The following is a 27,136-nucleotide window of genomic DNA, read 5'->3' on the forward strand; positions in this document are numbered from 1 at the left end:
CAGGAGCTTTAGGAACTGTAGGAAACAGCTCCCCAGTACTTCCTGAGGAGTCCAAACACATCGGGTTTGTTTTGCTGAGAGAAAGCCTCCGACGAGCGAGTAATCACAAGACATCCAGCAATGGGATACGTAAATACAACATAATTTATTGGTTCCATTTCAGAGAACTATAGTGGTATTTGTACGAGTGTCCTAATGATAGTCACGTATGTACAGAGATTCCAGGACACAGGAAAACCTTGTAAGGAAGAAGCGGTTAGTGGTGCAGTTTGGTCACTGGTCATAGAAACCTTTTCTCTTCCTGTAAACCCTGGCCCCCACTCCCCCAAAATCCTACCTACCTCGGGGGCACTGCCAAGCTCCCCTCACGCAGCAGAGCAGCTTGTGCAAGGCTTGCGGGCTCTGGCTGCACACCAGACCCTTTGGTTAGGGGATGCGTGCAGCCGAGTGGGGACGTGCTGCTCGGGAAGAGGGACAAGGCTCCGTACCCTAATGGGAAGCAGAGAATGGCCCACGTGCAGGCAGCTCAGTTCCGCTGGGCAGGGTCAGCGTACCGCAGGGAGATGGTAAGTGCAGGTCTTTGAGAAGAAGACCTCCCTATGCCTGTCCCAGCGCCTTCCCTCTGCTCATCCCCATGAGGCACAGGTCTGCTTGGCCTGAGGCTGCCAGCCTGCATCCCTGGGCTGGGCTGGGCATGGGGAGAAGCTCAGCTCAGAGCTGCTGTAAGACACAACAGCAGAGCTGCAGCACTCCCTGAGCAGCGGCACCACTGGTCTTGCCATGGAAGAAACCCAAATCCAACTGAGGGAAAGCGACGAGGGGACGGGATGCCAGGCAGAGAGGGAGCACAAAAGCAGCTCTGTCCAAAAACTGGACTCGCAGCCAGTGGAAGAGGTGCTGGAAGCAAACAGCACCCCAGGGGATCCACGTCCACCCCACATACACCATTCATGCATGGGAACTGGGTGTCTGGAGGGAAGTACCGCTTCCACGGCAGCACCAGCTACAGGACGTGGCTCTATCTGAAGCATCTGGCTTGGCTCACGTGGTGCTGCTGCTGCATGAGGGCATGAGGAGGAGGCAGCTCAGGGTGGCTCTTCCCTCCTCCAAGAGTGAGCATTCCCATCAAGCGGCCCCAAATATTTTCTTCTTTTTTTTTAATAGAAATTACTATAAAAAACTAGTTTATCTAGAGCATCTTTAAAAAAATATTCCTGCAGTATCACAGTTTGACATTGAAACTCATTAAAAATATATAGATTTGTTAACAAAATGTCTCTGTTCTCCCCTTGAATCGCATCTCCCATGCAGGAGCGGGACTCAGAGTCCTCGGTGGGAGCAGGAAGGTCTGAGCTCAGTGGCACATCCGGGAGGTCATTTCCTTCTGTCAAAGGCACAGAAAAGACAAGGGCCCATGAAGGAAGGTCCAGACTGACAGGGAGGGCGTGGAGGACAAAACCTCACCTTTGGTTAGTCAGCCACGCCGTGACACTTCCCAAGAGCTCCGGTTTGGGCAGGTCTGCGTTCCCCCCACCGCTCCCATTAACAGCACCACAGGACACCCTTCCACTGCCCAGTGGCTCTGCAGGTTTGCTCTGTTGCTAACAGCTTTGGGAACACCATCACCACCTCCTGGGTCTACCAGGTCATGTTCTCCATCCTCCAGACTCCTTGTGAAGGTGCTGGCGTTGCCCTTGCTTTTGGGAAGCAAGCACAGGGAAGGAAGCACATCCCCGTCCTGGATGGCCAACAGTGTCAGGCTCACACAAACAAGGCAAGCCAGCTGCTAGAAACGCAAGGAGGTTGCTGGAGAACAAGTCAACTTCTCCCATCCCATACCCAAACTACCCTGCTGAGCTGTGTCTGCTCCTCCTCACTCCCGGCTTCCTGACAGCCAAGCTGCAAGGCCAACTGATGGCCTGAATTTGGGCAACCGGTTTTGAGAAGGTAGAATCATACACTAGTCTGGGTCTGAAGGGACCTTCAAAGCTCATCTAGACCAACCCTGCAAGGAGCAGGGACATCTTCACCTAGATCAGGTCGCCCAGAACCACATCCAGCCTGGCCTGGATGTCTCCAGGGATGGGGCATCCATCACCTCTCTGTGCAACCTGTGCCAGTGTTTTACCACCCTCACTGTAAAGAATATCTTCCTCACGTCCAGCCTGAATGTCCCTCTTTTAGTTTAAAACCATCACTCCTCATATAAAATCATAGAACAGCACGGGTTGGAAGGGACCACTGAAGGTCTGGAGGCCTCTGTGACTCCTCCACCCCCAGTCAAGCCCTTCTGCACTGCCCCAGACCCCGACAGACCAATGTGTCCCCTGAGCCCACCCAGACACTCACCAGTGGCTCCAGCTCCTTGGTGTCTATCAGATTGAACTCTTTCACAAAGTAGTAAAAGTGCTTGTAGCAGGTGTTCACGTGGGCTTCCGACCCCATCTGGGTGATCCTGTCGAAATGGTGGATGTAGACATGGACAAAGACCCGGAAGAGCCTGGAGAGAATTTTCTTCACCACTGGGAGGAAGTTCTTGGGGAAGGGAGTACCTGGGAGGGAAGACATCACCAGGAGAAACTGTCAGTCAGGTTAGAACTGGTTCCTTGGGGCTAAAATGAATTGACACAACGGAGAGACTGAGACAAAAGGGCTTCTGTCCCTGGCACTGGATTCGGCTGCCCCATCCCTGGCAGCGTTCAAGGCCAGGCTGGAGTAACCTGGTCTAGTGGAAGGTGTCCCTGCCCATGGCAGGGGGTTGGAACTGGGTGATGTTAAGGTCCTTTCCAACCCAAACCAGGCTGGGATGCTATGAATTTCCAGTTCCCTTCTCCTTTTGCCTTGGATCAGGTTTTTCAAAGCACAGATTTCAGCAACTGAGTGCTGTAAGAAACTGGCCTTGGAGCTTCCCAGATTCCCAGCAGCTACTTCAGTCCGACAGAGTTTTGTTCTACTCCTGTTTCTCATGCTTATCTAGAGAACACAAAACACAAGCTGGGACCAAACAACTCCCCAGAAGAAAGAGTCAGGGCTGTTAACTCCTCACAGTTCTCTCTTATTTTGATGGGTCTTTAGCTCTTTGGTTAAAAATTAAAGATGTTAAGGTCTCTTTGAAGGGATCAGTCCTTTGGGGTTTCTTTAGCCAGGGCCCACCAGCCATCCCAGGGCAATACATCACAGTTTAAAGTTCACACAGGTTGTTTCTGGAGGAACAAGGATTAGTTTAAACCCCTTCAGTGCTCTGCAAAAGCTGCAGCATTTCAGCTGGTGCTGAGGGTGAGGAATCTGGTAAAAAGCGAGCTGACAACAACAATTACAGTTAAAAACTCCTCCAAACCACAACCCTCCTGCTGTGGGAAACCTGTCTTGCCTCCCTGAGCAGAACAAACACCCTGCTTGTAGTCCCCAGAGAGACTCGCAGGAGAGTCCTAGCTAAAGGCAATGCAGCCGTTGTGCGGGCAACAGGAGGAACAGGGGGAGGATTTCAGTGTCTCAGCTGTCTGAAGGAGTCTGTGGCCTTGCTCTCCCCTCTGCCTGCTCAGCACCAGGTTTGAGCAGCATTTTGGCATGTATGGAATAGCCCTGTGGACACTTGTATGGCAGATGTGTCCCACACAGAGACCAACTGCATCCCACCATGGGATAAATGCTGGGGCAGGAGGGTGGGAGCTCTGCTGCATCTTGTCTTTTGCATCCCAGAAGATGGGAGCTCTGAATGGGATGAATCATATTTACTTAATGCCTTAGATACTGAATTCTCCCATCAACACAAAATAAACAAACCCCCCCAAGCCTCTTTGTCCCAAAGCCAGCACACGAAGCTGCGTTTGGGTACGCAGATTTAGGTGTCTTAGCCCAAATTCTCTTTTCCATCACCCTGGCAATAGATGAAACACTGCCCCTCCCTCCATGCGCGTGTCAGCACCCCTCCAGCTGCAACCAACAGCCGAGCACACGCCAGGAAGCACTGAGCTTGAAAGGGCAGAGTCAGCCACAGCCAGCCTGGAATGACAAAGAGCCTCATTATGGCAACGTGGCCACCATCACCCGGCCGACGCAGAGCACGCACGTGGAGCCCAGCCTGGCAATCAGCTCTCAGAGAGCTGGCCTTCAGGAGACCACGGCTCAAGAGTCAGGGCAGAGACTGTTCTAAGAGCACTCTTGTTTTCACTGCTTAGGCACAGCTTGGCTTTACTTGAGGTATCCATGGCTCCAAACGGGATCTGATACAGCTCTGGGTGTTTTAGCACTCCAGAAGAGCTCTGAAGTTTTTTGGGTGCTCAGAAGAGCTCACTGCACTGCCAGGCTCTGAGCAGCACGAGAGGAAATAGCTCTGCTACAAGGCTGGCCTGTGCAACAGCATCTCCTGGAATAGATCTCCTAGCCAAGTTGGATGGGGCTTGGAGCAACCTGGTCTAGTGGAAGGTATCCCTGCCTGTGGCAGGGGATTGGAGCTCCAAACCAAACCAGTCTGTGATTCCATGATTCTAGAAAGGGGACCCGAGGGCTCAAAGGAGAAGGCTCTGCACCGACCTCCCTCCTCCCAGCCACAGCTAGAACTGAACTCACCGACATTAGTGGGGAAGATGTCCTCGTTGTTGATCTGTACCTCAATCCAGTCCATCAGGAGGTTCATGTACTGGGGAGCAGAGAGGGCTGTGGGTTTCCGGTACTTGTGCTCGTCCTGCCACCGGTACTCGTACTTGGGTCCCCCCGACATGACAGGGCAGGACTGCTCTGTGCAATAGTCACTGATGGTGCCGTAGATCAGGTTGATGCGGTTGAAGAAGTCCACCACGTGCACGGCCACCCAGTCGTTCTGCTCCTCTCCTGGTGGCAGCTGGACGGCAACTTTCAAGTCCAGGCCAGCATTGAGGGAGGCCTGAGCCTTCTTGTGCAGCTCAAACCGCTGAGTCCCCGGCTCAAACTTGCGCTTGGGCCGGAAGGTTTTGTCTTTATTGAACACTTGCTTTAAAGCATGGGACATTTTTCTCCTCTACTTCTTTCTTTTCCAGGTCCGTAGCGATGACAGGCGGAGACGCAGCGCTGCTGGGCCACTTCCCGGGGCAGGGCTGGGGCAGGGCTTCTGATCTTCACAGAAACCTTCCTCTGTTCATCTGGTCCTGATCTGCAACGCAGCACAGAAGGGCAGCGATTAGGAGCAGCTCTCTCAACAGGAAACCTTGTGTAAATCCCACAGGCAGAGATCTGGGATGCCATCTGGGCCCTCGCCCCACATCTGAGAAGGGGGGGAAGCCAATGCCAGGTTTCTTTCCTCCCCCTTCTCTGTAGAGCATAGCTTGCAGCAGAGCGGCAGCTCGGCCATCAGAGGTGCCAAGAGTCGCCCCTGCAAGGTCTCCCTACACACCCGGTGTGGGGATGAGGAAACCAGCCCCATAGGGAAGAGCTGTGGCTGCAATTCACCCCATTGAGACCCAAACCCTACAGAAGCAATGAGAAACACCACCACCTACTCAGCTCCAATACACCAAAGAGTTCAGAAGGGTGAAACAAGCTGGGTTTTCCTGGATCAGATTTTTCACCTCTGCTCCCCCACTTCGGAAACAAGCCCACCTAAAAGGTAATGTTATGGCAAGCCAACTGGAGCTCAGATCTGTTGACAGACACAGTCCAACAAAGCCACTGCTTGAGCAGGAGATGTGTGCGCTGTTGTGGTGCTAAAGACAGGGCATGAAAGGGTGGAGGGGAACAAGAAAGAAAAGAAGAGGAAGAAGAAGTCAGAGCTCAGACACCCGGAAAGAGAATATCCTGGAACACCACGAGCTCTAAGAGCAGCCACAGCCTCTTCTCCCGGTGCAGGCAGACCATAACCACTTTTCATTTCAGCTGAGCTCACGGCAAGGTGAAGGCTGGTTGAAAGCTCGCCTTCCTCTTTCAGTCTGTGGAAAAGAATTAGCTCTGAGAGGGTGAGACACAAGTTGAGATCTAAAAGGATGCTGACGAGAAACACAGCTCTGTTTATCTGTAGCTAATTATACCTCCTTTGTTCCCACATCCATCCCCTTGTATAATTTGTGTCAAGCTGGTCTTTGATGGAAGCTTAAGGCAGAAAACTATGCGCACCAAGAATATTATTTTACATGTGCTGGGCAGAGGAATAAGTAAAGTAACAGAAATTAAATAAAGCTGATGCCTTATGGAATCTGGCAAGTAAGAATTTCCATGAGTTTTAGAAGAAAGCAAGCAAACGAATCCCTTTCACCAAGCAGAAATCTCCCCATATTTCTATGAAGCCACAGTTTGCTTGAATATGTAAATAGTTTCCTCATATGCTGCCAAGAGAATTCCAAATTCAAGGTCAACACTACAGCTGCCACAGTTCAGCCCATCCCTAACAGATGCTGTGCAGTGCTAATCAGCATCTCTTCTCCGGAGAAAGATTACAAAGACTTAAACCAAGGCCTCTTGTTTTCTCAGAGCAAGGCGGAAAACCCAAACCACTTCAGTTTGTCCCGTTAGGACCAGACTCAACATTCCCAAGTGCTGCTTTTCCTGTGGGAACGGGCTCAGTCACCTCTTCTGTGGAGAAGCGGAGAGATCCAACCTCCTGTTGCAACATGGGCCACAACATGCGTTGGGAGAAACTGAAAAGGCATTTGAATGTGGCCCAGTGAGAGCCACCCTGGGCAGGAAGGTAAATCCACAGCACACGTGGCTCCACTGTGTCCAGAACTGCTGTGACCCCCTCAGCTGCTGTGGGGGAGTCAAAGAAAGAAAGAAAATCACAGACCCACAGAGTCAGACAGGTTGGAAAAGGCCTTTAAGAGCATCAAATCCAACCGTGCCCAGCACTGCAAAGGCCACCACTGACCCATGGCACTGAGGCCTCGTCTCCACGGGGTGCGAACACTTGCAGGGACGGTGGCTGCAGCCCTGCCCTGGGCAGCCTGTTCCAATGCCTGAGCACCCTCTGGGGCAGGAATTGTTCCTCAGCTCCATCTAAACCTGCCCTGGTGCAGCTTGAGGCCGTTTCCTCTTGTCCCATCCCTTGTTCCTTGGGAGCAGAGCCCAGCCCCTCCTGGCTCCAGCCTCCTGTCAGGCACTTGTAGGGAGCCATCAGGTCCCCCCTGAGCCTTCTCTTCTCCATCTGAACCCCCCAGGTCCCTCAGCCGTTCCCCATCACACTTGGGCTCCAGGCCCTGCACCAGCTCCGCTGCCCTTCTCTGCCCCACTCCAGCACCTCAATGTCTCTCTTGCAGTGAGGGCCCCAGAACCGAACACAGGATTCGAGGTGCAGCCTCACCAGTGCCCAGCACAGGGGCACAATCCCTGCCCTGGCCCTGCTGCCGCACTGGTGCTGATCCAGGCCAGGATGCTGGGGGCTTCCTGGCTGCCTGGGCACAAGCTGCTCATGTTCAGCTCCATCAACCAGAACCCCCAGCTCCTTTTCCCATGAAAAACTTTCCAGCCACCCTTCCCCAAGCCTGGAACCTTGCAGGGGGTTGATGTGGCCCAAATGCAGGACCCAGCACCTTGCCTTGCTGAACCTCATCCCACTGGCCACAGCCCATGGATCCAGCCTGTCCAGATCCCCCTGCAGAGCCTTTCTATCCTCCAGCAGATCAACACTCCCAGCCAACTTGGTGTGGCCTGCAAATTTACTGAGGGTGCCCTTGATCCCCACATCCAGATCATTAACGAAGATATCAAACAACAATGGCCCTAACACCGAGCCCTGAGGGACACCACAGGATATCCCCCCATAACGTGTCTTTAGGAGGCGCTTGGTCACACCACAGACATGGTTAGAGGAAGTCGTGAACTGCACAGAGCGACATCTGAGCACAGACAAGAGCTCTGGTTACCCGGAGCTGTGTCACAGCCTCACCACATCCTGCAGCACTCGGGGACTGCACCCACCCGGCCACGGTGCCACGTCCGGAGCAAAGGGTGGATCAGCCTCGAGTCACCGGCAATGTGGAGAGCAGGTGCTGAGTCTGCAGGCGGTTCCAGCAGGAAATCAGTCCCAGAGAACACTCACACGCGATGGTTTCCTTATGCTGGAGATGGAGAAATGTCCTTTCAAACAAAGAAGCCATCAAGGAGCGGGAGCATCGCCCTACACAGAGCTCCCACAGCATCCCTGGCATGGTACGACTGTTCCTACCTATTTCCTGTCTGATCACTGTGACCGCACTCACATCGGTGCTGGCCAGTGACTGCACATCAAGAAGCAACCACTGACCATAGTCCAGAAGAAACTGCCATTTGAGCAGGGTGGAGGGACTTTGAGTAGGGTTTATTTGGTGCCGAGGCTGTATTCATCCTACAAACAACTTCCTCTTTCTACAGAGACATCACCCATGAGAAGCGGGGAGCTCGACGCAGCAGCAATTGTCTCTCAGACGACTCAGCATCTGTCTGAAGGCATTAGCAAAATGAGTAGCTGAGACTTCAAGCAGATGCAACCTATTTAATTATGGTTTTTGACAGCAACTGAGCTAAAAGAAACACTTAGCTCTAGGAAAAAAGGAAGGAAAAAAAAAAAAAGAAAGAAAGAAGACGCAGAGACCAAACGCATCCCTGACATTGCTTGAAGATGATATCACACGTACAACACCTACTTCCACAGGCAGGACTCACAGCTTGGGCAGCACTGGGATGCTGCCTTTGCACAGAAGAGAAAGGAGAGGTTAGGAACAATTAGGAAATGGGACACGCAAGGCATCTGAGTGGTATTTGCAGGCTTCAAAGATGAGATAAAACAGAAGAATCCCCTCCCAAACTGACCTGCAGCACATTCTGGTTACTCCTCCCCTCCCGCCAGCCAAGATTACAGCACATGTCACCGGTGCTCCAGGAGCACCCTGGCCACCCCTCCGAGCTCACAACCACCACAGACAGCCCCACACTGCGGCTGTCCAGAACACAAACAAGCCTCCTTTCCCAAGTACACCAAGGAATGGCTCGGAATTATGCTGGTTAAGGAGGAAACTTGCCAGCCCAGGCTGAGTCCCCTCTTCCCTCCCCCAAAAGCTCACTTTCTCTCCTAACTCCGGGCAGTCCCAGCTCCAGTCCCAACGCTGGTTTCTGCTGATGGCAAGCCAGGGCAGGGCTGTGGGAATCACCCTGCTGCTCCTCTTCCCTAGCTGGGAATGGCAGATCCAAGCTAGGCTCACGTTAAACCAAGCTCTGGGTAGAGGAAGCCGGAGGGGTCGGTTCCCTGTCTCTTGGTTACTTTTACATGCAGAGAGAGGGTATAAAAACATGAAAGACAGTCACCTCTTCTAAACCATTTGGAACTGCCTCTTCCCTTGCAACACGCTGCAGCCATCCCGAGGCTTTCCAGGAGCGAGCAGCATTCCCACCGGATCCTAACCCCCCCGCAGCAGCGGGACGGCTCGAAACCCTCTTCCAGGAGTCCCATGACTGCTCCGTCAGAGCCTGCCTGAACAACACCCCTCACCACTAACACCGTGCAGGGGTTGAACATCAGCCAGGCACCAAAACCAGCACGTCAGCAAGCTCCTACCTGCGCTTCAAGCCCCGGCAGATGACTCTTGCAGTTGCTCAGCCCGTCTCTGCAACGTGTGCTCGTAGGCACGGAGGCAAAGAGCTTCCTTTTTCAACAGAGGGGAAAAAAACCCAAGTCCCGTTCCCCACGCAGCTGCAATCCAAAGGCTCCTGCAGGCTGGGGAGGGGTCAGACACAAGCCACTTCCCTCCCAGTGACCCCAGCGCTGGGCTCACATCCTGCCACGGTGCTGCTCAGAAAGCCCTTGAGCAAACCCCAGTGAGCTCTCCGGGGAAAGGGTGTCTCTGGTTTCCTTTTAGGGAAGCCATGCTGCTGCCCGGGGAGATGACACCAACATGGGGCTGCTGCTGGGCACTCGCACCGAGCCCAGCCTGAACATCCTGCTTCTAATTGCAGCCCGCGGTGATGAGCTCGTGCAGCCACCCCGTCCCCACTGAAGGGAGAAGGGAGCAACGAGCCTCCACCTCCCTCCCAGCGCGGTTTTCACGGCTAACACCATCGCTTCCAATACAGGACACAAACCCACCCATGCTGGTTTGATAAAGCGGCCACAATCTATCAGCTGCATCGAGGGCTTCACGAGAAAAACAAACGTACAGAGCACACCCAAAAAGTGGCTTCGAAACAGAAAAAACCCAGCAAAGATGGACACCTTTTTCCATAATTCCCCACCCTCCTTTCACAAATACCTTCCCACAGCCGCTCTGTGCTGTTTCTGACGAGCTGATCCTGGTTTTCTACGATCAAAGGAGAGATTTTAACGCGGACAGCAAGGCTCAGAGCAACGACAGCCAGCAGGGCCGGAGCGGCACAAACGGCAGGCAGGTTCTGCGCCTTTGGAGCCAGTCTGGCAACACCCAAGGCAGCTCACCTCCACGGGACGAGGCCTTTGGCTGCTCTTTGGGCTTGTCTCATGATAGGAGGCACAAAGGTCTGTGCCTGTGCTTACCTCAGCCGGGGCAGGGCACGGAGCGGAGACTGAGCGCGCACGCCTGGCCATTCATGATCCCGGCGAGACACTTCCACGTCACCGGCTTCCTGTCTGGCACCGAGTCCGGCCCAGGGAGCTGCCAGTGTTTTCCCAAACGCTGATCATTCCCCTCCACAGGCTCTGTCGTGGTGTTTCTGCCTCTTCTCCTGCAAGACCGCTCCCCGCTGCTGCACAAGGAGGGCCAGAAGCTGCCTGGTGGCACCCCCAGCATCGCCTTTTCGTTTCCTTCTCCATTGCTCCTGGCTGCTCTGAAGTTGGAGCAGGGAGCGGATCCGTCCCTGCTGCACCTACAGCCCCAGGCTGGCCCGGTTCATTCTGCTGCTCTGCAGGACAATATCCACGTTTTTCTTTTGGAAGCTGCTTTAGCAGCAGCCTCTGCAACAAACTTCACGGAGCCCCTCGGAAACACGCCTTTCAAACGCTGAATTCCCAAGGTTTAGGCAAACAAAGAGCCCTTTATATTGCATCACAACTGTCAGGTCTAAGAAAGTCCTGTGGTCACCAGCAACCCCCTACCCCCTGCAATTTAAATGAGCTGCATAAGTTGGAAATTCCCGAGTAAGAAACTGTATAGATACCGTATCACTTCCTTAGGAGCAGGACAGTCACTTCACGTGCCTTTAAGCCATGCAAACCAGAGCCCATCTGCATCTCCATATGCACAAGAAAAGGCAGCAGCACAATAAAAGACCAAAAAATAGCTATACTGGGCTTTAACTGGTATCCTGATTTTCCCCTAAAAGGCATTCAGATCAGTTTTAAAGTCAGGTTAGTTTATATAATAAAGGGAAAAGCCCTGTTAAATGAAGCTATTCTGGGTTAGGAGAAGACCCCAGTGCAGCAGCTCTGGCAGAGCCCATCAGGCAGCTGATGCAGCAAGAGGCACCTCTCCACCCCACAAGCAGGACGAGGAGCAGGCAGTTCAGTGCCCCTCTCTGAGCTCAGGATCTAGATCGAGACCATGGAAGATGACAGGAGGGACATTATGGGGGTACTGAGGGGAGTGAGCACTGATGGGGCTGGGTAACCCTTTCTGGCAGGGGATGGGGGGGGCTCAATCTTCGAACACTGCACACAAGAGCATATTTCCAGCGTGGGTTGTCCCCCCCTGGCCTTTCAGGCAGCCCCTCACAGCCACAGAGGGTGGAAATGGTGCATGAGAAAGTACCTTTGGGAAGAGGTCATCACCCCTCCTGCTTTCTCTTCCCCAAAGGGGATGCTCAGAGAGCAGAAGCTGCAGTTTAAAAGCCTCCACTAAAAGGCCTTATAGTCTAAAAGGCCTAGAAATGCCTGCAGGGTGGCAGGGCAGCTCAAGGCCTTACAGCCAGTGTCTTGCCTCTGAGATGACATCTGCAGCCACTGCAGTGTCAGAGCTGCAGCTCTGTTGGCAGATGGGGCTCACCGGGGTGGCTGCATGAGGAGGCAGAGCTGCCTGCAGCGACAAGCAGGGCCAGGCTCCAGGTTAAGCTGCACAGAGAAGCATGCCTAGGATGAAGCACCGCAGCGGTGGCACGCTGAGAGCAGCTCTGCCTTTCTGAGGTCTCAGGGGCTGGGTTTTGAAGCCTGCTCCTTCAGGGAGACCCTTCTCCGTCCTCCAGCCTGGGATCTGTGATATTTGGGAGGCCAAGCTGTAAGTGCTGTGTTTCACAGAATCCCAGACTGCTGTGGGTTAGAAAGGACCTTAAGATCACCCAATTCCAACCCCCTGCCACGGGCAGGGACACCTCACACGAGACCATGTCATTTCATCCCACTTTTGAAGGCTCCATGTTATTATCCTCACTGGGCAGGGATGTTTTTGAGCCACCACCAGCTTCATCTGCTCTAACTTTGGGATGTGCCCCCGCCCAAGTTAAAGGTACCACGGGTTTTGAGGATGAATCCTGCCTGCAGCAGAGGCACTATTTCCAGAGCACAGCTACGGGTCACAGGAGGTGCTGGGTCTATGAGCTCCTTCAGGCAGGGACTGAGCCGGAGCACGAGCTGGCCAGCCCTTCCTTCAGCAGGGCTAATCCCACACCAGTTCCTCTTCTCCCCATGTTGATGCTATGCTTTCAGAAGAAAAGCAGTATTGTTTCTTGCTGAAAGCAGATGCCCGTGAGGCTTGCTCTTCCCCTTCACAAGGAGATATGTCAGTAACCTGACACATTACATGTCTCCAGGCAAGGAATAAGCCCACTGATGTGGAGCTAAATAGCACCTCAAGACTAACCACATCATAAGACCTCCTGCCACACAGCAAGAGAAGAAAGAAGCAGCTAAACCCCCCAAAGGCCCAGACAGCAGCTCCGAGAGAAGCCTGCAGTTAAGATGAAATAAACATTACCTTGCCTTTCAGTGCAGCCATGGGCTCGACTCGGCTCCTGCTTCCAAGTGGGACATTATGGATGGCTCTACCTCATTTTCTGCTCCACAGGCTCCCTCGGAGCCAGTGCAAGAGCCATGATTCACCCAAAGGCAGACGGTTCCCAGGACATACGGCACCCAGCAGCATCACTTTTGCCTCTTCCCAAATTCATGGAATGCTTCAGGTTGGAAGGGACCTTAAAGCTCATCCAGTCCCAACCCCTGCCATGGGCAGGGACCCCTTCCACTTGCTCCAAGCCCCTGTGTCCAACCTGGCCTCGAACACTGCCAGGGATGGGGCAGCCACAGCTTCTCTGGGCACCCTGTGCCAGCGCCTCAGCACCCTCCCAGGGAAGAGCTTCTGCCTCAGAGCTCATCTCAGTCTCCCCTCTTGTGGTTTAAATTGACTCAACCCCAACAAAGCCAAGCTCTGGAGCCTTCGCCCAGGCTCTCCTGGAGCAGTCCAAGCTGCTGCGGTGTGATGCATTTTCTTGCACAGGCTTTGCACACTTGCACAAGTGGTTTGTTTTCAGGCCTTCGCTGCCTCCGTTCCTCCTCTCTGCTTCACGTACTCAGAGCAACAATTCACCCAGTTCTCAGCACAAGCCCAGCTCCAGAGGGAAGCACAAGCAGCACTAACACAGCAGTCACCGGTAACCCTGCCTCCCAGGGGCATCTGGAAAAGGGAGGCTAAAGACACGGCCTCAGGTACACTCTTTATTGAAAGCATTAGGTGGATATTACTTCTTTCTGAAGATAAGCTGCTAAAGCTCCAGCAAAGCCAGCTACAGATCCCCTTACAGCAGCATTTATGGCTCACAAAACACTTCCTTGTCTTGTAAGAAATTAAAACTCAGGAGATGAAGGCAGCTCTTTCCCCAGGCTCGACTGCTGTGCACAGGTCTGGTGTGGGTCTGTAACCTTCCTCAGACCCCACACACTTTGGGTGCTGAGAAGGGAAACACTTCTCCTTTGTGTGTCCTTATGGACACTGTGTCCATAGAGATCCTTGGCCCAGCAGCACGAGGTACAGGACACGGCACACATGAGCACAGTCCCACCTCAGCACACGGGCTACACTGCTCTGTTTCGGTTCAGGGGGTACCTCACACCCCGACAACCAAAGAACCACGACAGAGCCAAGTGTGGGCAAAGAAGCACCTGGCAAACAGCTCCCACACTAGAGCAGAGCTGAAGCCACGAGGACTCTGCTCGAGATGCTCAGGTGGCTTCAAGCTCCCCAGGCCTCAGCGTTGCAGGAGAGCGCGTGCCCACTTGTGATGATGGCACAACCCCAAGTAATGGGTCTGAAAGAGCATCCCAGACCCGGAAAGGTGAGGCAGGCACAGGGAGCTCCCTGCTCCAGGGACAGCTCCTCAGTGTAAACCAAGAGCTATCCCAGCACCAAGCTGCATGAGCTCCCAGCACGCCTCTCCTCCCTTTCTGGGCATTCTATGAGGCTCCTGCCCAAGTTCACAAGTACGTGACTGAGGCAGAAAGCGAATCTGCAATGGGGAATACACAGTCCAAGAAGGGACAGTAGATAAACAGAGAGCTGGATGGGAGCCTAGAGCCTGGAAAGGAAGCAGAGTGCAAGGATGAAGCCCCTGGGGACTGTGATAAACAGGTGGCTTGGGAAATTCCGCATCTCCCAGCAGAAATCCCCCCTGCCCTGCAACTTGGGGAGGACTTCCAGACCGGAAAAAGATGGAAGCTGGGAAAGTGTGGCCGCTCCCCACCTCCAAGCTCCAGGAGAAGAGGATCTTGCCTTTCACTAACACCAAAGCCAACAACAGAGATGCTGTTTCCAAACATCTGCACCGTGTGCTGGACAACTTCACACCCCTCTCTCTGGAGGACTTCCTGCCCTTTCCTTTCAGAGAATCATGGAAAAGCCCTTTAAGCTCATCCAGTCCAACCGTTCCCAGCCCTGCCAAGGCCACCACTGACCCATGGCACTGAGGCCTCGTCTCCACGCTGTGTGAACACTTGCAGGGACGGTGACTGCAGCCCTGCCCTGGGCAGCCTGTTCCAATGCCTGGCACCCTCTGGGGCAGGAATTGTTCCTCAGCTCCATCTAAACCTGCCCTGGTGCAGCTTGAGGCCGTTTCCTCTTGTCCCATCCCTTGTTCCCTGGGAGCAGAGCCCAGCCCCTCCTGGCTCCAGCCTCCTCTCAGGCACTTGTAGGGAGCCATCAGGTCCCCCCTGAGCCTTCTCTTCTCCATCTGAACCCCCCAGGTCCCTCAGCCGTTCCCCATCACACTTGGGCTCCAGGCCGTGCTCCAGCTCCGCTGCCCTTCTCTGCCCCGCTCCAGCACCTCAATGTCTCTCTTGCAGTGAGGGCCCCAGAACCGAACACCGGATTCAAGGAGCAGCCTCACCAGCGCCCGTCCTCCCCCCCGCATCCCTGTGCTCACAACACGAGGCAGAAGCGGAGCCGGATTTGCCCTGAACCATCACGAGCTCCCCTCACCACGAGGAGGAAGGCGGCGGCGAATTCCGCATTCCCCCCAGGCACTGAAGAGATGAAGAAGTCTGAACTTCAGGACCTCGCCTTTACCCCCAACAGAAGCATTTATCAGCGCGGCCAGAGAAGGGCGGGGGGAAAGAAACACGAGTCCCCCCCCGGAGACGTTCCAGCCCCAGGACACGGAACGCAGCACAGCCTCCCCCCGGCAGCAGCAGGGGCCGCGGGAGCCGCCGCCTTCGCCAAGGAAGTGCGGGGAACCAGAGCCCGGGGGGTTCGGCGGCCCCGGATCAACAGGCTCCCCTCACGGCCCGGCCTGAGGAGGCCGCAAGGCCCCGGGAGCACGGACAGCGCCGGGCAGCGCGCCCCGCGTGGGACCCCCGAGCCGGACCTGCCCCGCCGCCGCCCCGGGCCCTGCTCCCCCCCGTTCCCCGGTACCTGCCCGCTCGCAGCTCAGCGGTGCCGGCGCGGAAGCGTCTCCCCTCGTGCGGCCGCAGCACCCGCCCCCGGCCCGCGCGCACCACTCGGCGGTCCTGCGCCAGGCCCCTCTCCGCGCGGCGGCCGGCACTACTTCCTCTTAAAGGGGCCGCGCCACCGGCTCCTCCCGCGGGGAACGGGGAGGCGGGGCAGGAAGCGGGGCGCGGTGGGGGTGAGCTGCGTGTTGGTGTTTGACCGCATTCCCCTTCATTGCATTTTCTTTTATAAAGCTCGTTTACTGCCATTTATTCTATTATTTTCCTTTATTAACTTTTAATCTATTTTTGTTACTCTATTTTCTTTTATTCTATTTTAAGAAAAAAAGATTAGAAGAAATAGAATACATTTCCTTTTATCCTACTTTATTATCGCTGGAGCTGCTCTAAGGCCTCCCCTTGAAGAGTTTTCTCGAGGCTGACCCAGCCCAGCTCTCTCAGCCTGGCTCCAGAGCAGAGCTGCTCCAGCCCTTGCAGCATCTCCATGGCCTCCTCTGGACTTGAACAGCTTCACATCCAGAAGGACATCCCAAACATAAGAATATGTTTGGGACACAGAGTGGGGTCCTTACCTCCTCCTAAGCTACTGGAGCAAGATTCCTCTGTCCTCCCCCCCCTCCAGACAGGAGCATTCAGAGCTGGGATAAATTCATGTCGTGGCTTTGGGTCCATGCAAACTGTGAGGGTTTTGTAAAGAACGACTGGTTAGCCAAAAATTGAACTTTGTTTTGAAAGTTTATTGGATCATCTCGACACAAAATCATTACAGCAGCTTGTGGTATGTTGGTTTCGTTTTCTTTTTGTTGTTTTTAAGGGAATGTTGAGAGCAAATCAATTTGTGAATGTAACACATCATACAGTTTCAAAAGTCTAGAATCACTGCACAGGATTCTGTAAGAGAAGACTCTACATGCTAAAGTGACAGTTTTCATCCATGAATTAAAAAAAACCCCAAACACTAATTGAGGAACATTATCCTTGAAGACAATTGTAATATGTTCAGTTTCTAATACACCAACGGGCTTACTAGGGGAGGTTGACCCACACTAAACCACCTCGCCAGCAGGGAAAACAAGCTCCTGCAGCACGGTCAGAACACGAAGCTGGTCCTAGAAATAAAACCAGAGCCTTTGAACACCCTCATGTGGGAAGAGGGTGAAGAGCACAAGTACAGGACATTCACCCAGAGATGATCAACACTTCATCCTGTGGCCTGCATGGGGTTTAGTTCGCGGTGGTGGTGCTGGAGAGGCACAGACCAACACAACCCTCGTTGGGGACCCTCCTGGTGACAGCAACCCACAGCTCTCTGCCCCGGGGCTCAAAGCAAAACCGTTCAAGTGTGTTCTCAGTTTGCTGGGTGTGGAGCAGCAAAAGTAAAACGAGTGGAAGTGAGGAGGATAAAATACAAAGCAAGGTATTTTGGAGAAGGACATCACTTCAGCATCACTGTAAAGGACACAGCAACATCCCCTTCTGGTCAGTGATTCCACAAGATTCCAAGAGTGCAGAATAGGCTTCACTTTGTGGACCCTCCGTTTCTTCCCTCTGAAGGAACCTGCTACAGAGCAGGCCTGCAGCTCCTCACCAACACCTCCTCCTGCCCCCAGCAGGGATCCAGGTACACTTGTGCTGCTCAATCCACAGGCACTGCAAGGGCAGGGCTGTGGAATGCTGCAGGGATGAGAGGGGGAGCAGGGCTTGTACCTCCAAACTGTTCAGAGCACAAAGGATTACACACGTGGGCACGTTTCTCCAACCTGGCAGTGGTCAACCTCAGCTGGTGAGCGAAATGATAGAAAAGCAGGAACAGACCCCCTTGGATTTCCAGTTTCGTGCTACACCCTAGGAATGTGAAATCGAAGTGGACTCATGAAACACATCATCAGAGACTGCTCAAAGGGCAGAGGCATGAGAGACTCCATTTGCAGGGGTGGGCAATGGGAGCAGAGGACCAAACAGTGACACTTCCAGCCTGTCCATGCAGTCACTCTCTACTCTTTCAGCTGTCACTAAAAGAAGGTTAAGGCTCAAGGCAACTACTATAAACAGAAAGTCAAACATCCCAGTTCTCACAGGGCTCATCTGGATTAGCTCAAGGAGATGGAGGATGTTTATATGCTGATCACAACAGATCTTGAGATAATAATAGTAATAATAATAATAATAAATCATATATATATAAAAAAACAAAAGAGGCCTTTAGGTCCAGCACCAGCCTCTGCTAGAAATATACATCAACTACAGCAGCCCTGAAGACACATTCCATGGCTAAGTATCAAGTCAACCTCCCCTGGCAATAAGCACAAGCAACACTGTGCTACTGTTGATGAAATTCTGCTTATTCCACTGTCCCACGCAGACAGCAAAGTTTATGGGATGGATCATCATGAGCTGCTGAATAAATAGCGCCCTTCCCTCCCTCCTCCAGTCATGTCACCAGGGTCTCTTTGGGCTAGAAAGGGTTAACACCACAGTTTGTAAAAAGTTTTGAAATAAAAAGGTAACATACAGCCTTAAAATGTCTAAACTGCAAACAATGGTGGAGTTAACTGAAAAGCACGTGCCCCAGGATAGTACATGCGTACGAGGGAGAAACTTAACACTTGGGTCTGCTCGTCTTTACACGTTAGGTGTGTTTCTTGCAGTCGGAGTATTTGTAAGGAGTATTCAGCACTTGGACAATGTCTCTTTCATTTCATCCAACAAGTTGCTAAGCAGGGTGGAATCATTACATTTCCCATCTATGGATACAGAGTTCTCTCCCTTGGAAAGAAAAAAGAAAAGAGAAATCAGTCAGTTCCTCTTCTAAGAGGGGACAATTTTATTTGCAGCCAAGCTCAGGGATTAGGATCAACCAGTGAAGCCTGCACAGGATGAGAGCAGGCTCAGCTGAGAGGACACCCTGGGGACAGCTCGAGGAAGCCACCAACACTGCTACTGCCCACCGGGTATGTGCTGAGCAACAGAGAGCCCACTGGGAGCTATGAGTGTGGTAGCAGCTCAGTGCAAAGTGCTCCATGAGCCAGATGAATTCATCTGCCCATGGTGTCCCCAGGGGATTCAGACAGGAGGATTTCCCCCTCTCTAAGCCAAGGAAGGCTGCAACTTCCCTTCAGTCTTGCCTCAGTGTTACAATGCTCTCACCTTTTTTACCAGAAGGCAGACGTGATGGCCTTGGATAGAACGACTGTACATGGATGCACACGAATCAACGCGTTCCACAACTATAAAGAGAAAAGGAATTTTCATTTAGTGGCATAACTTTTAATAGAGGGTTTGCTTCCCATGAAGAGGAACTATTGCCTTCCCTGGCCTCAAGGAACAGGAGTTTCTACTGAGGGAGGGGAGGAGGAAGTCAGGGTTAAGATGATCTATGTGCCTGGCTCCTCCTGGCTCCTCTCTGGGGTATTTCACAATCACGAGGTTAAGTCATTTGTATTTTAAGTAAGCTGCAACCGTTTTGTGGCAAAATTGCTGATCAGAACGTAGATCTCTTCCCCAGAAACACTTTCAGTGAGGCAACATCCAAAGAGTTCAAGCAGAGCATGATGAAACAGCCATTTGTTTTGCTTCATCCAGTACTTATGTTTTAATTATTAAGTCCAAAATGGAATAGCTTGAGCTCTCCTTTACTGAAACAAAGCACTGGGGAGGAGGCAGGCTGAAGCACTGGAGATCAAACACAGCCTTCAGAGAACAGTTACAGCCCTGACTATAAGCAAGCTGCTCCCGTGGTACCTGGCACGTGCCTTGCTGGGCTGGAGGAAAGCCACAGGGACAGAAGGAGTGCTCGCTCTGAAGAGCACTGCCATGTTTTGATCTGTTACAGACCTGGAAAAATCTCCTCTCCCGAATTTATTTAATCTGGCCATCACCTCCTTCTGTCACTGTTGAGGCCACAGAGCGTTGCACTGGCCAAGCAAAGTGGGAACCTTAGAATGTAGGATTTTGCAGAAGGCTTGCATCAAGGAAGACCCACCTGAAAAATGGTGATGAAAACAGATCTTTGCCAGTAGATGTTGAAAAGAAATGCTAATTCCATCTACTTTAATAGAGCTCATGTGCAGATCTCCAGACTCTAGGAGCTTGGCAAAAGCATCACTGCAAAACAGGAAGGAAAGGAAACACTTCAACTAGAAATTCAAGTGAAATCTGCCACATTAACCCCATGCAGACCTTGAGACACTGCAGGATGCAGAAGTCTAAGTACTTCCAAGCTCTACAAAAATGGGTTTAAAGCAAATGTGGGAACCATACTCCAGATTGGAGTGACCTCAACTAGAGCTACTTCCACAGGACCTCTGCCAGCCTACAGGGCACACAGCTCCTTCTTCAGAATGAATAAGTTCATGAAGTCAAACATTATATAAGATAACCAAACTGTAACCAAAGCAATCGCAAGCAGCCGAAGTCAAAAGCATGCTGTGTATCTTACAGAGATGCCCTGCAGCCAAAGCTCAGCTTCACATGGGTGGCAAAAGCACCAGTGCTGTGCTCCCTAAGTGGCACTTACCTATAGCAAGGCGTCGTGATCAAGTATGAAGCGCAACTGAAGTGCAATTTGAAATCTAGTTTTTCATGGGTTGAACCTTCATCATTCTGCAACAGGTCAAAGGAAAGGAGATGAATGGGAGCCCTGAGGCAGCACGAGGAGGCACCACCCCCACCTACCAAACAGGCACCGAGGAAGACTTTAGGGCTCAATTCCCTTTGATGTACCCTGGCTGGGCCTGAAGGATCAGTCTGAGAACAAGCATCACGCTACAAGACTGGGCCATTCAGAGGAAAGATGTGGGTAGCTGGGTCGATACATAGCCCTACAGCAGGTAATGGACACAACTGGAGGGAGTGTGCTGCATTTCTGATAGCACTCTGCTGAAATACATTGAGCAGACCGAGTTTAAACTAACACTTGGAGATGTGGCTTTACAGTTCATTGTTTCCCAAGCAAAATAAGAAGTTAAACTCTCCCAGGTTCTCAGGTACTGAAAACAGGACTCAAATACTATTTTAAAGAAACCCTTAAAATAAAGAACATGGCTGACCCAGAAGTAGCCACAACTGTCTCCATTCACTTCCTTCAAGCTGTTCATGCAGCTCCTTCATTAATAAATTGTAGTGAAATAAGATCAGCAACCCATATAGTCTTGTACAAATTGATACTCATTAAACACTGCCTTCAGCTAACCTCACTCTTGGGCTGGGTTTCCATCCTTATTAACTATACCTAATTCTTACTGTTTTTCCAGGCTTCTACCAGGAAGTAGTGTCCAACTGATCTTTGGACACCTGAGATCAGAACAAACAGCCTGGGTTGTACCTCTCCCTAGCTGGTTGACCTCCTCTCCCCAGCAGATGCACCACTGCGGTGATTTTCTAGCTGACAACGTGGCATATGTTTCAGGCTGCATTGCTCACACACTGCCAGCAATGACAATTTAGGGCATGCTTACGCAGTATTCAGGACACTCTTTGCACAAGATGTCATGTAAAAATACTTCTCACATCACAGAATGGGCTGGTGCAGCAGGGATGAAATGATGCCTACAAAAAAAAGCTCTAAAGCAGTGCTTTCCACCCAAGTCAAGCTCCCTTATGCAGTTCCAAAGGAAGCAGAAGCACAGAGTTTAAAGCTGCACTTACTTTGACTATAAAGGACAGTGTTCCTTTTAACTTCTGAGCCATAACAATACTCTGAAGTGTAAACACAAACTGGGCTTCATTAGAGATTCCTAGCATGAAGAGAGGAGAGGGAGAAGTCAGGTCAGAAAATGGTTTCCATCTCTAAGTAATGGTTAGAATAAACCCATCAGTAGCAGCTAAGCTTTATGCGCTGACTATTTTTGAGCCAAAGTTTAACGTTTTCCATAGAGCCAGAAGAGTTAGATGCACAAATCCTGTTGTGACTTTACTGTGTTTCAGCACTTAGCTCATGGGTGTTGGAAAGCAGCAGCGATAGCTGGCATTTGGTGGAGGTTACTGAGTGAGTGTCAGGGCAAAGTATGTCACAGTGGCAATAGATTTCAACTGTCTGTGTAACTGGAAAGACACACAGCTTCCTAAGTATTTGTCAGAACCAAACTGAATTCCAATGTTTCACTGTTTTTCTATTAGTATACATAGTCTGTGTCAAGATCTGCCTTCTACAGAATGAAAAAGGAATACCCAATTGCTTTTTGTGGGGGATCAAAATACTTCCTGAAGCCACTTAATCCCAGATGACCTCTGTGAGCTGGGTCAGAATTCAGAGGAAGTGAAGGTAAAAGCAGTTCAGTGGTTTGACTGTACTACGTGTGAAGCCATTATCCTTCATCTGCATCTAATATTTCCTAGGGGCTCAGCTCCCCATCCAAATAAATACAAAATTATCACTAACTTTCACTGCATATGGCCTCTGCCATTAAAACGATAGCTTGAGAATAAATCCAGAGCAGATTCTAATGGCTCATGAACCTATGAACTTTGTTTCCTTTTAAATCTCATAGCAAACTCCTTCTGAATTTCAGATTCCTGGGGATGGTGGCATGTTCAAAACGCGTGCCAGCCTGCAGACACCTGAAAAATAACTCAAGAAATTTTGAGTCCCAGCCCTACATTAGGCTTGGCGCTTGCCATACAGAACCACCTGCATTTACAGCCATACTGTAAGGAGGCTTATCCTGTCCAGTGAACTGTGGGAAAGCCCAGGAACACTCAGGCAGAGCCTTTCTGGAAAACAGCAAGTAGCAGGAATAATTCTTTCCACAGGAGGGCAGTGCAGGACTAGACACACTCCAAGAACCCTGTGCAAAGCTGCGTACCAGGGGGTAGCTGGAAGGGCACAGGTATCCCATCGTGTACAGATGAGCCTTCTGGTCGGAGCATTTTCGTGTTCAGAGAGTCCAGGACATTTAGTTCCATGCTCTTAAGGAAGCTAGTGCTTTTGTTCTCAAAGATAACAGAGACAGTAACTTGACTATCATTCTGGAGGTTTCCTTGAATATCGTAAGTCTGCAAATGAAAGAAAAAAAGCCACATGAAAGATTCAGCAACTTCAAGCAGCAGAGCACAGCACCAAAGAAAACAAGCCTCATAAAGGTCATCTGGTACAGCTAGAGGGTACTGGAAAGCACACTGGTGATCAGCTCCACAGTGCTGCTAAGTAGTGAGAAAATAACAACCTAAAAACTTCAGTGGGATCCCACTTAAGGAAGACAACTAGAGCTCTGTTGTATTTCTGCCCCTTGGGATTTTAACAGTTCTTCAGTTAAATGCTGTCTACATAAAGCCCTATACTATCCCCAGGGTATCCTCTCTTTTCTTAGAGAGCACAAAAAGAGAAGACATCTGGAAATGACCACCAAAACACTCACCATTTTAATGTATGGATTTTCTGCAAGAAGGCGGTAACTGGACATAGGCTGAAAAACAAGAAAGAAAGAACAGTTGTAATGTAACTATTTGTACTGAAAAGAGCAGACATTATTCTTCTTCCCAAAGCAGTTTAGCTCCTGCCTTTTCCCCAAGGCAAGGGCTGCCAGTGGCACAGGAACTCACTGGTAGTGGTTCATCATCTAGTGTTCCGTTCTGCACCGACTCGGCTGTCTCCTCCTCGCTGTGATGACTCTTCTTTTTGGATTTCTTTTTATCCTTTGATTTCTCTTCTTTCTCTTTCTTGTGCTTTTTCTTCTTATGTTTGGAGGATTTCTATCAAGAAAAACAAGAAACTACAAGAAACCCTTGAAGAAACCCCGTAATTCTAGCCATTACATCATGACCCCTCCTAGCAACCTTTCAACTTCAGACTCTCTGCAGCCTTCTACTACTGCAGAAACCCAAAACAGAGCTCCCATTCCTTAAACCCCAACCATCATTCTGTGTTGGGTCCCAGTTAATTTGCTCCCTTCTCAGATAACCACACCTTAACCCAAAGCAGCCTGGGATCAGCAGGGAGCCAAATCTCTTCAACAGTTTGGAAGTTCAGCTTTAAAACTGTGACCTGACTCTCAGCTCAAGAACAGCCAAACCTCTTCCTATGAAACATTTAAAGCTCTTCAAGGATGTAGCATTCCACTGCTGCCCATCTGCAGGTGGTCATTATAAGGAACACGATGCTGCTGGTAATTGTGTGCTTCTTTTAGGGAACACTAGGAGAACATGGCTAAGGGTGTCAGCAACTTCAACCACTTACCTTTCCTTCATCATCCTCCTCTTCCTCTTGCTCTTCCTTTTCTTCCTTTTTTATCTCTTGAGGTTCAGCCACAAGGGCAGCACCCACTTCAGGCTCACTCTGAGTACATTAGCAGAAGGATTATGACACTAATGGAACAACTGAATCCTACACCAAAAGAAAACCTAACAGTGACAATCCCCCAGATTGTTACTTCAAAAATTACATTAGACTAACGTGGTATCAAGTCTTCATTTCATGCCTTTGAAACCCAGCTGATGTGACCACCTGAGGACAAGATTAAACAGACTTCCTCCAAGGAACCCATCCCCTTATAGTCCCTGTCTCTTCCTCTAAAACCTCCCATCAAAATTCATTAAGCTTTTGCTTTCAGACTGTGTCTCCCTTGTCTATTAATATTGTCTAGCTCACACTAGGAAAACCATAGTGTAACCTAACATTAAACCTCACCAATAATATTAAAACCCACCAAGCCTGTAGCTGCATCTGTATTTTTATCCACTGATCTGCACAGCAGAATGAGCCTGAAACCTCCCATTAAACTGGGGAGATAAAATGTCATTGCTTTGCAGCACTAAGCTGAGGCGATGAAGCCCAGCCTTCCCTTGTTTCCCAGAGCATGACAGAGCACTCATATCCCAGCTAAGATGCAGGCATAAGGAAAGGCCTCCTGTGATGTGGCAACATGTCTACCTGTGGCTGGGTAGTGGAAGCAAGCGGTGGAGCAGTGGAGAGCCAGAAATCCAAGTCTTCCCCCTGAATTCCAAGAGAAAACAAAACCATTATGGTTGGTTTGGTACTGTTCCTAACAAAAATAAAGTCATCAATTAAATTAACACCTGAAGTTTTCTTGGTAAGGCATCACTCCAGAATGCTCACATACAGATCTGCAATACATCCAGGAGCAAACAGTTCAAGAAGCTTCTTGAGGACACTCCCAAACCTGAACGTAACTGACAGTAACTGCAAATCACCTACAAATCACAGTACCTACAGGTATTCAAAGCACATTGGCTGCCCCTTAGAGAAGGGCATCTCTGCACAGCAGTTAACAAGAAGGACACTTCACATCTTCATAGTAACTGACAATCATCAAGTTTTATAACTGAAAGATTCTGGAGTATAGGTGGGATAGGATGTAGAACAAAAGGGAGTTCCTGATATTTTGCTAAAGAGTTCCCCATTTTAAGGGCAGATCAAATATCAGAAAACTCCGCTTCCAAATTAAATCTGGCAGATCTGCTGTGTAGGCAGCAGCAAGCAGAATTCTGCTGACTTAGAAGGCTAAATAAATGTTATTTTTATCAACAGAAATCTTTAAATACCTGCTTTTACAGTTGTAAAAAATTAAGGAAAGGTTGAAAACATTCAGCTGTTTGTATTGCCAAATGTGACTGTTCCTAAGCAACAAAGAGAACACAGCAGTAAATATGGCCCATAACAGCACTTTTGGGACAATGCAAGCCTTGGCAAATTACCTTTTTTTCCTCTTCCTCCTGTACTACCTTTTTCTCTTTCTTCTTTCCTTTCTCTCTCTCCTTTTCTTTGTGTTTCTTTTCCTTCTTTTTGGGTTTCTTGCTCTTCTTCTCTACTAGGAGAGCTTCTGAGTCTGGTGACTTCAGGGTCTCAACGTTCCTGTGTCTCTGCACTGGGAGCTTCTCGCTGTCTGCTAAGGGTCTTAAAAATAAAGAGCCCATTATCCTTCTGCAAGCAGTCTCCCTTAGCTCAGATTATCTGCCTGGTGTCCAAGACGAGGCATGGTTTGGTTTTAAAGAGTTAGCCCCCAGAATCTTAAATGGGCACAACTGTACCTGAAGTTTATGTATATAACTGCAGGCACTGCCCTTATGAATTAGAAAATCATAGGTTTCTATGAATGTGAAGGTGAAGGTGACAGAAACAAGCTCTTGCTGACACCTGATCACTCCTAAAAGCTCCCACTACAGACTTGCAGGCTGAGTAACACATGCTGCACTTCTGTGGGACCACTCTCAAAAGAGTGAAGAAGTGAAACACCAGTAGAAAGCATTTGCAACTGTGAGGAAATTCAAGCAGTGGAATGACAGTATGGCTCAAACAGGGCACGTTGTTTGTTGCTACTGTTTAAAGTAAGAAACTGTTCGATTTTGGAAGCTAATGCTATGAATCCCTACCATTACATTTTAAAAGCTGTGTTTAATTTCAGACATCCGCTTCCATGAGCACTAGTTCAGATTTACACTGTCCCAAACCTGTTACTTGGCAGGGGGGGGGGAACACCACAGGAATTTCTCCATTCTTGTCAAACACTGTCCAGAAACCAATGAGAAGTTCATTCATTGCCTCCTCTTTTATTTCTACCACTTTTACATCACATTAATTTTCATGTTTGAGCAGCAAAACCAGTTCAGGAATTTTTGTAATGGCCTCATCAGCCTTAATCTTTTGCTTGTATTTCAAGAACCACCAGACCAAATGCATTTTTACTTTGAAACAGATATTGTTAAGGACAAGATGGGTCTTGTGTGAACTCTAAACAGATCTCGTCTTTAAGCTACCTCCCATACACCTGTACAGGAATGGGGATTGCTGCTGGAAGTCAACGATCTAGCACAAATTTGAGGGTGATTTCAATAGTTTCACCTCCCTTCAAGTATTTCTGCTGTCCACTGAAATCAGCCAACCTGACAAAGGTCAACCGCTGATAGTGATGTATGTGCTCTTACCTGGAAGGCTTCCCTGAAACCAGACTGCATGTGAGCGTGACACAGACATAGCAGTGCAAGCACAGAAAGAAAGAGAGAGGACAGAGACATGAGAAAACATGGCAGGAGAGCACACTGACTCTTACAAAATGGAAGGAGAATGGATGGAAACAATACAGAGGTCCAAAGATGCCTCCTGGAGCCCAGTGTTCAGAAACTGCTGTGCTCAGTGTTTACACTGTTGAGGTGTAGAGTTTGGTTTGAGAACTGCAGAGAATGGTACAGACTTTAAGTTAGCAGAGAGAGAGGTACTACATGTGCACACGTGTGCCTGCACAGGCCTCAGAACTTCTCAGGAGGCATCCATGGACCATACATCAGCAATTGTTTTTATTGTTTTTATTTTGTACAACAGCAACTAAAACCCCTCTACGCGCAATACTTAACAGCCCACTGCTAATCATCACATGGCATGCAGGGACCCAGAGTCTGCTGCACTGCAGCCTG

General features: G+C 50.4%; 3 protein-coding genes across 7 annotated transcripts in view; 1 reads left to right on the forward strand and 2 right to left on the reverse strand.

Annotated features, from left to right (window-relative positions):
* SF3A2 (splicing factor 3a subunit 2) overlaps positions 1–27,136 on the forward strand; it is a 161,021-nt gene that overhangs the window by 6,140 nt on the left and 127,745 nt on the right. The window lies entirely within an intron of this gene.
* On the reverse strand, positions 736–15,889 carry MOB3A (MOB kinase activator 3A). Of its 5 annotated transcripts, XM_061466763.1 has the most exons (5): positions 15,738–15,864; positions 7,882–8,021; positions 4,570–5,128; positions 2,350–2,552; positions 736–1,384 (listed from the first exon to the last, which is right to left on the reverse strand). In XM_061466763.1, exons 3-5 carry the CDS (start codon positions 4,985–4,987, stop codon positions 1,355–1,357), a joined length of 651 nt encoding a protein of 216 aa, XP_061322747.1. In that variant the 5' UTR covers positions 4,988–5,128; positions 7,882–8,021; positions 15,738–15,864; the 3' UTR covers positions 736–1,354. The 5 variants fall into 5 exon arrangements, with proteins under 5 accessions (XP_061322747.1, XP_061322744.1, XP_061322746.1 ...); XM_061466760.1 differs by lacking the exon at positions 7,882–8,021 and having other exon boundaries at positions 15,738–15,889; XM_061466762.1 differs by lacking the exons at positions 7,882–8,021; positions 15,738–15,864 and adding an exon at positions 10,445–10,718.
* The window catches only part of AP3D1 (adaptor related protein complex 3 subunit delta 1), a 39,002-nt gene continuing 28,354 nt past the window's right edge, over positions 16,489–27,136 (reverse strand). The window contains exons 22-32 of the mRNA XM_061466765.1: positions 25,424–25,622; positions 24,639–24,701; positions 23,946–24,044; positions 23,312–23,461; positions 23,128–23,175; positions 22,576–22,765; positions 21,419–21,507; positions 20,289–20,374; positions 19,755–19,876; positions 18,920–18,999; positions 16,489–18,538 (exon numbers count right to left, since the gene is read on the reverse strand). Of these exons, the coding sequence (XP_061322749.1) occupies positions 18,443–18,538; positions 18,920–18,999; positions 19,755–19,876; positions 20,289–20,374; positions 21,419–21,507; positions 22,576–22,765; positions 23,128–23,175; positions 23,312–23,461; positions 23,946–24,044; positions 24,639–24,701; positions 25,424–25,622 (1,222 nt within the window). The 3' untranslated portion in view covers positions 16,489–18,442. The remainder of the gene's footprint in view (positions 18,539–18,919; positions 19,000–19,754; positions 19,877–20,288; positions 20,375–21,418; positions 21,508–22,575; positions 22,766–23,127; positions 23,176–23,311; positions 23,462–23,945; positions 24,045–24,638; positions 24,702–25,423; positions 25,623–27,136) is intronic.

The sequence above is a fragment of the Pezoporus flaviventris genome, unplaced genomic scaffold, assembly GCF_033815535.1.
Source record: "Pezoporus flaviventris isolate CSIRO_AGI_PZ_B2104156 unplaced genomic scaffold, CSIRO_AGI_Pfla_v1 ptg000043l, whole genome shotgun sequence".
Lineage (NCBI taxonomy): Eukaryota > Metazoa > Chordata > Aves > Psittaciformes > Psittacidae > Pezoporus > Pezoporus flaviventris.